General features: G+C 34.1%; 1 protein-coding gene across 2 annotated transcripts in view; it reads right to left on the bottom strand.

Moving 5' to 3' along the window:
• Positions 1-3,517: 3,517 nt before the first annotated feature.
• The window catches only part of arel1 (apoptosis resistant E3 ubiquitin protein ligase 1), a 58,540-nt gene continuing 48,466 nt past the window's right edge, over positions 3,518-13,591 (bottom strand). For both annotated transcript variants that reach the window (XM_039742227.1, XM_039742226.1), the window contains exons 20-22: positions 12,804-12,893; positions 7,369-7,544; positions 3,518-6,088 (exon numbers count right to left, since the gene is read on the bottom strand). In XM_039742227.1, the coding sequence (XP_039598161.1) occupies positions 5,986-6,088; positions 7,369-7,544; positions 12,804-12,893 (369 nt within the window). In that variant the 3' untranslated portion in view covers positions 3,518-5,985. The remainder of the gene's footprint in view (positions 6,089-7,368; positions 7,545-12,803; positions 12,894-13,591) is intronic.

Raw genomic sequence — 13,591 nt, 5'->3', positions numbered from 1 at the left:
GATGCTGATTCATCTAAAAGCTTGATGGTAAATGCCATTCACACTTCAAAACTGAAAGAGCTACAGGGCTTAATGTTAAAGACAGAAGTATTACATTCTGAACTACAATATGACCAGCAGAAAGCCAGTATTCAGGCAACACTGAATCTCATTTGGGTTACAACAAAACAATTCTGTAGAGATTCAGAAGCCACGTGGAAGAAATTCCTGTGGTCTATCAGAGCAAAAATAGAAATGTGAGGTTGAAATTATAAATGTTGTGCAAACCATAAGATAAAGTTGAGGTAGTATTTCGTAAAGGGGCTGCATTTCTTCAGGAGGGACAAAGCAACTTATCAGAAGAGAGGGGAGAATGAAAGGGTGGCACACAGTTGCTTAGAACAGAACAGAGAGTTCCCAATTTGGTTAATACATCTTTTGCACAAAAATTTGCTCCATATTAATTTCAACAAACAAGTTTTAAAGAATATTATTTAGTAAATGGAAATCCATTTAGAGTAAAAATGCTCCAGTAAACTAAATGTGGCAGCAACTGCCCACACCTCTTTTTCAGTTTCTCATTGGAGCATATTTTTTAGTTCACACAGGAAGAGCACAAATAAACAACAGAATGAAACTGATTATAAAATCTGTGGGAATGGGAAGCAAGAGCCACAGGGTTACCCCTGTACAAAATTTTGCAACACCATTAAGCACATTGCCACAGCTTTGCAGCTGACACACTTCCTTATCCTGTTCCATTTAATATACTACATAGTTGAGCATTCACTGTGTTTTCTTTAGTTGCCCTGGTTTTATCATTTTACACTACAGTCTGCTGTTCTTCCTCTTGATGCAATAATGTTCTTTGCATCCTTAGTTTTCCTGTACTCTCTCCAACTTCATACTTTGTTCTAGATATACTGTTCCAGCTGTTCTTTTTCATTTAGGTATTTCCCCATTTCATTATTTTACTCTGAACCCATCACATCTGCTTCTCTTTTTCTGGTTTTATTACTTTACACTACACCCTTAGCATTTCCTGTTCTTTCCCAGCACCATTATTTTGCATCAAATCCACAGTGATTGCTAATGTTTCTCTGCCTCTAATCTTTAACTCTACAAGTGTTTCTTGCTCTCTGTCTGGCTTTCCCTTCTTTATTTTCTTAACTCTTCTACCTTTTTGTATAACTAATCTACTGTCATAAGGCATTTTACTTAGTACTTGGTCTTTCTCATGAAAATACAGTAAATGAAACAAAAAAAGAGACATGACAAACTGAAAGGTTACTACTTAAGTAATCAGGCCTTCAAATAAAATGAAAGAATGTCAAGTGGTGTACCAGAGGCAGTTTCAATGAACCCAGTCTACATGACTACCTTTATACTATGTGCCTGAAGTGCCCTCTGGTGGAAATAGGTATTCACTATATCTATACCAGGGGTTCCCAACCAGAGGTGCTTATAAAAGCTGAAGTTGCAAAGCTCTCGATTAGTTCCCAAAAATGGCATGAGAAAAATCACAGGAGAAAAGCAACAACAAATGTCTCACTGATGAACTGATGTGTTCTCACTAACTCAGTCTGTTTCATTCTCTTATACTGGTATCTGACCATCTTTATTTATTTTTAAATAAGTGAAATAGCATTATTACACACTAATAATGTTGTTATTGTTATTTGAATTTAAAATAAAAACATTAAAAACTGTATCTTAAAAATTTCCCCTTTGTCGTTTGCTTTAACATGGTTGTAGTATAAACTGAAATTACTGAACAGAGTGGGGGAAAATTTACTTTCCAAAAGTTTCCATGGGATAAATAGGGTGAAAGGGGTTGGGAACTCCTGATCTATGCAAACAATGTCCAAATTACTTTGTAGGAGAGAAGTCTATTCTGGTTACATTTTTGAAAGCCAAGTGATTAAAATTGATTTAAACTTAAACTATTGTATATTAACTCCTGGGTGCCTGAGGAGGATAACTATATTATAAAACTAAAAAAACAATGGTTTGCACTCTTAAGTTTTGCAATTAGGACTGCTAGAGGCACCAAATCAAAACCTTTTTCAAGAAATATTAGTTTGCTTTACCATTTATTACATGCTATTAAATAAACACATAGAAAAAACATTGTTACAAAAAAGGAATTACAAAATAGCACCAAAACCAACTTCTGTTACTACTGAGCCAACATCTTTATAATGCAAGAAGAAAGCATTGAGTGATGACAGGGAGCTGACCTGGAAGTAGAAAGCTCTCCATCAAAAGAAGCAGTCTCAGAACAACTTGTATGACTAACAATGTCAAACAGTTTCATGAATATTTGTGTGTATGTTTTATATATAAAAGAGAGATACACACACACACAGACACACACATTTCTGGTAATATTTACTAATAACGGCAAAATGTGTTTACATGTTCAAATAATTGTGCTAGCTACTGTAGCAAAGTATAAAAAGTAAGTTTAATCCCCAGCTGAAGGTCTCTGAATTAAAAGATATTCACTAAAACTTAAGATTCTGACAACAAAATCCATTATTATCTTTTACCAACCTACAGATAGTGGCAATTATAGCTTGAATCATCTCTTAAGTGAGGATTTGTTGATTACTACTGGATTAAGTTAATGCAATTCTCACATCACAATTAAAAATCTTTCCTTTACAGGCTGCAGCCCTTTCCAAAAAAATCTTTTATTACTCAAGCACCAAACTGCAAAGCTTTCAAAATCAACCCCAATTATACCTAACCTTAATGTGTAATCAGTAAACATTAACAAATAAACTCTTCAGAAACTGAGCCTAATATTCACATTCAGAATAAAGACTGGATTCTTCACGTGCGATATCAGTGACACTGTATTTTCTTATTTTAACTCCTGTTTTTCATTAATGAGGGGTATTATAACCTTTAGTTTCCCAGGTATAACATATATGCAGTGACTTGTTTGAAACATCCTATAATGTTAACTTTCTGAAACACTTTACAGAGTAGCTTTCTTTTGAAGAACGAATATAATGAAAATACTGATCAAGATAACAATAACAAAAGAAGGGTTTTTAAAAACAGTTCATTTATGAACTAAACTGCAATATACAGTGTACGGAACAGTCAAGCATCAATAAGTTAAGCCTTTTTACTAAAGCATATGCTGTTGATATTCTAAGAGTGATTTAAAAGTGGATACTCCTTTTTCATTAAACACAAAATAAAATTCCTAAAATTAAAAAGATTTGCCATACAGGTGGAACAAAACACATAATGATTATACTTTATTATTTACAAAATTTGACTTTGTACTTTACTATGACCTATAATGAGCTAAAAAAATGTCAATGTTTACCTTAAAAAAAATTATAAACATCCGCTTAACTTTTGGAAGACTGCATATCACTGTTTCATTGAGGGTAAGAAGACCTCAGAGTCAAGCTGCGTTGTAGCTACAGTTACATTCGTTTAGAATTTCCACTGGAGGGTGTTTGAGAAAAATAAATAAATATGAGGAAAAGTAAACATTTTAGATATTTGCCAAACCTTAAATTTTTAAAAACAGAACATCTGCATATTTATTAACTTCATTTTAATTTGTTCCATAAGCAACACAGTTTGTTCTGCAGCCATTCAAATCTTAACAGTGCAATAAATTCAAAGATTCATTTCTGATGGCTGATAGCATACAGGGTTACAAATTTTAAGACCAAGAGTAACCTGTTCATATCTCCTGTCTTAGACAGCATCAAAATATTTACACCATTTTGACCTTCTCCATTATATAGCTAGTAATATTGTCTTAGACACAGAAAGACAGGCATCGTGATGCATAAACAGTGCATTGTTTCTTTTGCAGCATGTGACTAGAAGGGTGTTCTGATAATGTATGCTCAGCTTTGACTTTCAACAGCAGCTAAGTCATAACTATTTTTCTGCTACAGTATTTGAACTTTAGGGAAAGATATCCTAATTCGTTCATAAATTACAACGACTGTTTGCCAGTCCATTAACAGTCCAGAGTACTCTATTGATTTTACTCAAGTGATAAATGAGTAAAATCATGAGTCCACTAATAAGAAATAATAAATGGCCAATAAGTCCAACCAGCGATAGTGTGATCATGAATAACTGCAAAGCATATAGCTTAGCAGTACTGGAAACCCCCATTGTGCCCCGATATTGTGCATGTTGAATATTATACAAAAGAAGTACATATATACAGCAAAATTATAATAAAACATGTGCTTTTCAGAACATTAAAAATTGCTTTTTTGAAATTACAATACAGTATGCTTGCGCAAACTGCTGCTTTTTTTCTTACTTTGAGATATGAATTCTAGAGAATGGGACCTAATGTCTTTTAATTGTAGAAATAATATAACATTAGCATTCTCCATTAGCCATCCTAATGCATTTATACTATATGTGTACTGTCTAATCCTAGTTCAAAAATAAATTACACTATCAAGCAGTACAAAAATGCATGCATCAGAGGTACCAGGGATATCTTTACAAGGGAGGAAATTCAATATTATTTATAACAGGGGGTTTCTTCCATCTTCCGTTACCTTTAGTAGAAATATATCAACCTCAAAAGCACAAAACAATCAAGTATTATATACATAAACATATACTGTACATAAACTCATAAAATAAGGCAAGAAAAAAAAAAATTCACATTTTATAGGCAGTAAGCTCCTGTAAATGGCCCAAGTGCTTCCCAGCGGTAAGTACACCCTTCTCAGTACAGCACTAAAATGATCCCATAAAGCTGAAGTGTTCATAAACTTTTTTTTCACAATTTTCAAAACAGCAAATTAATCTCACCACAGCTACTGAATGAAACAAAACAGAGAAGCAGGAAACAAAAACACTTCAATGGTGGTATATAATTTATCTTCTCTTCACCTTTAGAATTGCCAAGTAATTTATATTTGCTATATACTGTTAAATTGAAGTGTTTTGAATGGTCTGTAAGGCAACTAGCAGCTATATTTAACACTAATTTTTAAATAAGGTGAAACCCCAATTTTGCATAAATATACAAGTAATTTTGAGGGAGTATATCTGTGACCATACAAATGCATGTTGCACTTCAAACACTAAAAAAAGCTCGCAATGGCATCCCTCTTAACCTAACCAGTGCAAACCATTACATAATCTAAATTTAAAAGAATTTCCTGGAATCTCTTTCTTAGTTAACATATTTAACCTGCTTCCTATTTTAAGAAACAATTTCTCATAATTTAAAATGAAGTGCATAGAGGAGCTGGATTAGTCTTACCTTGTTCTGTATTCTTTCAACTACTACAATAGCTAGTAATAATAAACTTGCGGTTTCTGCGAGCATAGCTGATACAGCTAATAACACCCTCCTTATTTTCTGACCATGTAGCCTTTCTTTAATTATAAGAATATTAAATAAATTTCCAACTACAGAAAACGGGAGACAGGAAGGTCACAAAATCTTTTCATTTTAAGTCTCTTCTGCTTCTAGTTAGGAGAACTTAATATCCTTCGGTGACTATACAATTATTTAAAGTAAACTCTATCAAAAGCACCTTTTGAAGCACAAGATTTCAAAAACAAGACTACATTCTTGTAAGTGGGGGTTAAGGGGAACAGATAATGAAACAATAGATATATTTTGAACTGGGACAGGAGAACAAAGGAATTACTGTGACTGTCTTGCATAAGGCATTATTATTAAATTGGTAAAGACCTCCTTGCTGTGTTGATCTGAGTAGTTTTCTTGGTAACAGCTGCCAAAGTGTTATCTATACATTATTACATTTGCCCTTTAGAACTTTGTGATTTGTGTAGCTTTATTCAGGAACCTATTGTACCTTTTAAAACCTACCACATATCTGTTCATATCCTGTCACAGCATACCATATAGGTAGCACTTTCCTTTATGGATTGTGACAATAATGTGTTCCATTGGTTACTCTGATGCCCTTAAATTGAGGCCTCCCTAGCAGAGCACCACCAGCAAGGTGTCCGTACATACATTCACAACATTCCAAAACCTTCACAGCCTTCACTGATGGCAAGTTTCAGCATCTTGTGCAACTCTTCACAGGAGTCATACGTGGGGAGGCACAGCTGGTTAAAACTGTAATTTAAAAAATTGTTAGTGTTACTATTAGAATAGACAACTACAGTTTTAATGGACCTAAAATTAATTCCATGACTAACAAAATATATGACTTGATCTTTATAGTACTTAATCAGAATACTGCGGTTGCTGGGAAACATCTACACTCCTTGTCATGTAGTTTATCAAATTAAATATATTCACTTGACTGTGTACATTTTATATTTACTTAGCTTCACTTGATGCTTTATTTGTTGATTCTGATTTTATTTTCCTATCTATCCATGTGCACACTTAGTTGTTTTAAAAATGGTGATATCTGGGATGAGATCATTATTCTGTTTATTCCCTTTACTCAGCATGAATTGCAAAAAAAAAAGGTGTCCTTTACTTTTCCATGTGGATTTTGATAAATTCAAAGATAATGATATGTACTGTATAACTGAGTGCAGTATATTTAGTACACTTAGCTTTGTACTGAAACTGTTCTGAATTGCATCAGGGTGCATTGTGTTTAAATTAAACAAGATTTAACAAGCTGCAGAATATCAATGCGACTGAAGCATGAGATTAGTAATATAGTTTATAAATCTAAACTGAAAGACATCAACCTTCTTAAAAGATTTTTAAAGTACTGTCCTTAACAGGACTCATTCTGTTCCTTCCCTTGCAGTTGCATAATGGAACAGTCACGACTGAATTTTAATTTTGTAGACTTGGCTCACGCTTCAAAAAGTAAAATCTTTTCATTATTGCTATGCAATTTCCTAGACCTGAAGAAGTATATATATAATAATAATAATATAATATATTCTCTATTAACAGAAATTATTGTTTGTTTTACACAGTTACAAAACATAAAAATTAAAATGAATTTTATAAACTATTGTTTAAGAATTTCAATTTTTTTTTTACTTTTTGGAGTTTAAAGGACCCTGTCATTGTGACGCTTATTCTACAGTTTCTTTAGCTGTTTAAATATGCAAAAAAAAACGTGTTTACATCTGACTGCATCCACTCATGCAATCAGTGTTATCATGGCATTGGTGTTTATTCCTGTTTTTTGATGGGATGTTCAGGGATGGGTGCCTGGGGAGGATAATACTAAAAGACAAAGGAGAAGGTGCAAACTCCACAAAGGAAATGACTAAGCTGGAATTAAAATTCTAAACCTGTAAGGCTAATTACTGTGCCAAAAAGCCATTACTATAAGTTGCTATGAAAATGTACCATTTAATTAAACAAAATTAATTAAATAGCAAAACAAGTTAATGTTAAAGAAAATGCAAAAATCTCACCATGTGTGTGCAGTTGGCAGTGTGCTATGTGTTGGAGCAGCTATAATTTGAAAGGAAGGGCACAGTGCAGCAAAGCCTCCAGGAGGCAGTTGGGATGAGCCAGTGGTAAACTGAAGCAGTCGAGCTAGTTCCTCTTGGGTGAAACTGGACACCACAGCCCAAAACCATTTCATCACCTGCAGAACAGTAACAAAATCAAAACCAAGATTAACGTTTACATTATTTATAGAGAAATGTGGTCAGGTCAAAATCAATTAACGCTAATGTGGCTGTCTTTGAAAGTTATTCAATACATGATATGAAGCTAGTATACTGTAGCCAACAGGTTATGCAAGATCTAAAGACCTTTTGTTTAGGATTAAAATTAAAAATGAGATAATAATTTGTGCTACCAAAAAAGTAAATATTCTTAAATATGTGTGTTATATTTGAAGATATCTCGCTCATTTCAATTACATGTGAACAATTTTCTGAAAAGATAGTGCTTTTCCAATGTTATTCAGCAGCAGCTACTTTGCTTTAAAGGCATGCATATGTGACATGTGTTAGCTAATATTTAAGCTATTGTAGGGACAGGAATGTCTAAGTCGCAACTGGACCACAGAAATCTGAGGCAGGATATAAACTGAAATACATTTTTTTTGCAGTTAAAAGGTAAGGTCAAGGTTTAATTGCATGATTTATACACAGTGGATTCAGAAAGTATTTAGAGTTAATTTTATTATACCAGCGACCATAGTTTTATGAACTGATTCACTTTTATTCCTAAATTTAATACATAAAAATTACATTTTTTTTTGTTTTGTTTGAAGCAAATAACATTCCATATGATCATGTCTAATTTATACAACATATAATATAATATAACATTACATACAATCAAGTCGAACTTAACAAACCAGAATTCATCTCCCATCCAACAGAAAGCGAGAACATCATTTCCTAGATATAAATTTTATATGAGATAAATGTGCTTGATAAAAGATTTTAAGTTGGATGATTGAATGCTTTGCACATATCGAGCTTGAGTGTATTCTATGCATGGCTGCCTTCCACTCCTTTTCTGAGATGTTAAGTGAAAGATCTTTTCACCACCGTACACTGGGATCTTTGAAATGAACAGACTTTAATATGTTTTTATATATTATTGAGATACTATCTGAGTCTTCAAGACTTATTATTATTTCTTCTGGAACAAAAATGATTGGGATGTGAGGAAAATTGGGTGGGTTCCTTTAAGCAAAGTTTCTGACTTGAAAGTAGTGAAATAAATTGTGTTGATGGGAAGTTAAATTTAAAGCATAATTGTTCAGAAGATGCAAAGACATTATCTATATACAATTCTCTAAGTGTTTTAATCCCAGAATTTTTTTGCAAACATTAAATACTGTGTAGGTTTGAGAAGGTAGAAAAAGGTGGTTATCATGTAGAGGTGCAACAGATAAAAGTTCCTCTGTCTTAAACTTCTTCCTGCACTTTCTGTTCAAATCCTTCTCTGGTAATCCCCTTTATCACTGATGCATTTTGAAAGTGAATAGGCAAAATTTTTTAAACTATTATGTCAGTTGATTTATCAACTATCAAAGTGTGGTAGACTGATTTTCTAATTTCAATTGATGTTGGTTTTGACTGTTGAATTTATGCACACGATGAACTCAAAGGTGTAATTCTTACTTTGCCAACTATCTGGTATTTTCAAGTATTTCATAACATGATAATAAATATCCTGCACTGCCAACACAGAAGAATTTATTTTCACAGCCAGCAAAACGTTATCTATTAAAACTTTCATCTCATCAGGTGTTGCTTGTTGTTGCGGCACAAGATCTTCTCTGCATTCACATCTGTTAATATTTTTTTCAACAAACCATTTGATTGTTTTTCAAGTTTTGTGACAGAATCAATAAAAGATTTGTGGTTCAAACATCATTTCAGGTGGCCCACTTTCGAGTTGCTTCATGCTCTCCCCAAGGATAAATTCATTAAAAGATTCTTCTTTGAAACATATTTTATAATAAATACACTTTATGAGCGTTGGTAAATGATGTCCAATCAATTCCATTCACTAGAGGGGACACCAATCCAGCTTTAGACATAACTCAAGGATAATTAAAGCAAACCAGATACACCTGACCACAATTTAGAGCCACAGTGCTCAACCTTGCCCCACTCAGGAGCCACACTGACAAAAAAAAATACTTTTGCAAGAGCCATAATTCAAAAACGTCCCTTTCCTCCCTGAAGCCATTATGTATTGGAGAATAAGTATATGCTTTTTAGAGATGAAAAGCATGATGTAGTAACTGTAATATTTTATCACTGCAACCACAAATTTTAATATTACTGAAGTGTTTCAACATTATCATTATTAAATGATTTCCAATTGCTGATCACAAAGTCCATAACAGCAACATACAGCACTCCTGCTCATCACAGCCCATGACAGCATAACAGGCAGCATTGCTTATCATCACAGCCCATAACAGCAGGCAAGAAACATACAGCACATTGATCATCATTTTCCAAACTCCAGAACAGCAGGTAACACACAGCTCATTGCTGATGAATGCAGTTTCTCTTTCATGTTCCACTTTCTTGCTCCTATATTCCCTCAAGAAGACTCTTAGTTCTATAGTAGCCTACATTAAGATTTTAGATTAAAAGGGGTTACTAGAAGAGAAACATTGTACTTGCTTCACTCAGTACAATTTCTGACACTCCTTCTGCCATAAAAGGGATTTGTAGTCAAGCTATACACTAGAAACAACAGTCTGAAAGGCCTGTGTTGTGTGCTGTTGAGTCATTTTGTTTTGGTTACAGCATTTTATTTTTGAGAATACAGAGAAAGCTGCTTTACACTGGTATGTGGATGGAAATATTGAGTTGATGTAACCAGCAAGCCTGCAGATGCTTGGAAGTTGCCCTGCCAATTTCCAAAAGTCCACTACATCTTTCATCTGAAACTGACGCTGAGTTCATTTGAGCACTTTAACCCTGAAAACTCCAGTTCAAGCTGCACAAGTTCCAACTGGTCAATTATGTGCTTCATTTAACCTCTCTCAATGAGGAATGGACTTTATACAAGTAGAATAAACATTGCCTCAGTTCCTGAAGCCATGTAATCTTGATTTGTAGTGATTGTGACTGACAGGACAGCATCTGCATGCATCACCATCACTTTTTGCACAGTGGGGAAAAATCAGTAATCAGAACTGCTGATGGTGTGTGTTCAAGTACATCCAGGTTCTCAGAAAATTCTCTGGCAGCCGTGTAGAGTTTATACACGGTCATGTTTCTTCCATGCATCTTGAGATTAAGTTTGTTCAAGTGCTGTGTAATGTCACTCAGGAAAGCAACAGAAAGTATCCACTATTTGTCATCCAAAAATGACAATCGGGAAGTCTCCCCATAGCCAAAAATAAAGGCTTTTAGTGGTTCAAGCAGGTCCATAAAATGTGCAAGCATACGTCCTTTAGATAGCAATCTAATCGCAGTGTGCAATACTAAATCCCAGTAGTCAGTGTCAGACTCTTCACATAGCAGTTTAAAGTTGAAGTGGTTTCTCGCATAGGGCCCTGATCTACTTAACCACTTTGATTACAGTTGCCATCACATCATTCAGACTCTTAAACTTCACAAACAAGGCTTGCTGATGTACAAAAGCAGTGGTATGGCAAAATGCCCTCAGCAACTCATCATTTTTCATTGCAGCTTTCAGCAAAGCCATAGCCCCAGTTCTCTCAACAACTATTGCCAGTGCAGCATCTGTTGTGAATGCTATGATTTTTTTCTGGTCCAATGTTAAACCTTGCCAACGTCTCCAGTAAAACACTTCTGATCTCCACACCTGTTGTTCCATTTTTCAGAAGAACCGTTGTCAAGCAGTTCTTCTGTAATGTCAGGCTCACTGGTGATTGCTTGGATGAAGATGAGTAATTGTGGCGTATCATTGATATCCATGTTTTCTTCCATTGCAAGGCTGACAAACACTGCAGATGACAGTTTGTCCTTGAGCATATTTGCAATATTCTCCTAGCCATGACAGAATCGGATGGTTGAATAATTTTTGTCTCTTGTTTGACATCCTTCTCAGTGTTTTCCTTCATCAATTCCCTATCAGTATATGGCTTCATCTTTTGCATTAGTTCATGTATGATTTTGTAGGATGCCTCTGTCGCCCTTTCACTAGTACTAGTGTGGAAGGAGTTTTTCTGAGCAGTTCGGTTTAGTCTGAGTTTTGCCAGATTTTCGGCCCCTGGCTGTCCATACTGAGTGTGTAGCTTTGTGATGGAGCTTCTAATTGGACCTTTTGAACTTCAAAATGATGTTACCACAAAGCAGATGGATGAATTTTCCCGTACTGCTTGAAACAAAGAAAACTAATGTTTCCAGTCCTCTTTAAATGCCCAGTATTTCTCTTCACATTTGTGTCTCTTACATTCTTTAACAGTTTTTGCTAAATGCTAGTTTTCCAGTGTTCATGCTTAACGTGAGACCTGAAGTAAATTGTGATTGTGTTTTTTAAGTGGTTGAGGGGTGGGGACATAATTGATTGATGTATACAAATAAAAAAGAAATCAATTCTGTTGACAATGTTTCTTTAAATTATTTTGTAAAGATTTTATTGTTCTTAAGTAGGACTTAAAAGATCCGCAACTGGCCTTTGAAGAGCCACATGTTGAATACCGCTGATTTAGAGAGTTACAAAAAAGGGTCTATTTATACAAATAAATCTGCAAATATGTTTTCACTTTCTTATTAGGGGTTTGGGTGTGTATATTATTGTGTAAAATGGTAAAGTTATCCATTTTAAATTAAACCCATAACACAGTAAACTGTATAGAAAGTAAAATGATCTTAATACTTTCTGAACCCACAGTAAGTCAGAGGAGGAAATATTTTACCAATAAAATTAAATGTTATAGGATGACAATCTGAATTGTTGGGTTAAAATGAATATTTTAAAGAGTGAAAGGTGAACGAAAAAAACAAAACAATTCTTCCATATGAAGGTCTCTGATGTAATATATTTAATTTAATATTGTTTCTTTGTATCAGTATACTGCTGCTGGATTATGTGAATTTCCCCTTGGGATTAATAAAGTATCTATCTATCTATCTAATATATAGATGTCACAATTATTTTGAGAAAGGGGGGTTATCAAGGAAATGTGGATACTCAGTTTGTTACATTAATTAATATTTTTTTAAATCTGTGTATTCTTTAAGGAATTTTTATAATCTAAGCAAAAGTCTATTGGGAATGATGCTATCTTAAAACAAACAGGGCTGAATTATTCTTCAGCTATGAAATAGAGAACTATAATAGCTACCAGCTAGACTGTGTTGTGAAGAGATCTGGGAAATTACTGTTTACTAAATATAAAGAGTTAACCATGAAAGCTTATAAATAACAAGAGCAAATCTGCACCTACTTTCTCTCTGAAATGCCAGGATCCACCAACAATTACAGCATGGGTTTTAAAGTCTAAGACATTGATGTCTCCTGTGCCACACATCAGCAGCTGCAAAGAGAAGATTTTTATGTCTTGGTATTGTAAGCATATGTTTTCTCAATAGCGTGTTCTTACACCTGTACAATTAGATACTGGCAAACTATACAAGTCAAAATTCATAAATTACAATAGTAAAATTGTTTAAGACTGCTCACAAACTACAGAACAAAAAAATCTGAGATGACCTTCTCTAAATGATACAACACTTAATAACTACTGAACAGGAAGAAGTATAGAGTTTCTACTTAAGGAGGTGTTTAATTTTACTTTTGCAAAGTTCTTTATGATGATATGTTCATCGAATACACTAATAAAAACAAACCTTGCTTGAATGCATATCATTATGGGAGCACATAATTGTTCATGTACAAATGTAAACTTCCTCACACATAGTCATGTGAAAAAGTTTGGGAACCCCTCTCAGCCTGCATAATAATTTACTCTACTTTCAACAAAAAAGATAACAGTGGTATGTCTTTCATTTCCTAGGAACATCTGAGTACAGGGGTGTTTTACAAACAAAGATTTTTAGTGAAGCAGTATTTAGTTGTATGAAATTAAATGTGAAAAACTGGCTGTGAAAAAACGTGGGTACCCTTATAATTTTGCTGATTTGAATGCATGTAACTGCTCAATACGGATTACTTGCAACACCAAATTGGATGGATTAGCTTGTTAAGCCTTGAACTTTGTAGACAGGTGTATCC

Source organism: Polypterus senegalus, chromosome 18 (genome assembly GCF_016835505.1).
Source record: "Polypterus senegalus isolate Bchr_013 chromosome 18, ASM1683550v1, whole genome shotgun sequence".
In the NCBI taxonomy this organism is placed as follows: Eukaryota; Metazoa; Chordata; class Cladistia; order Polypteriformes; family Polypteridae; genus Polypterus; species Polypterus senegalus.
The sequence above is the reverse complement of the archived record's forward strand: the minus strand, read 5'-3'. Positions and strand labels throughout refer to the sequence as shown.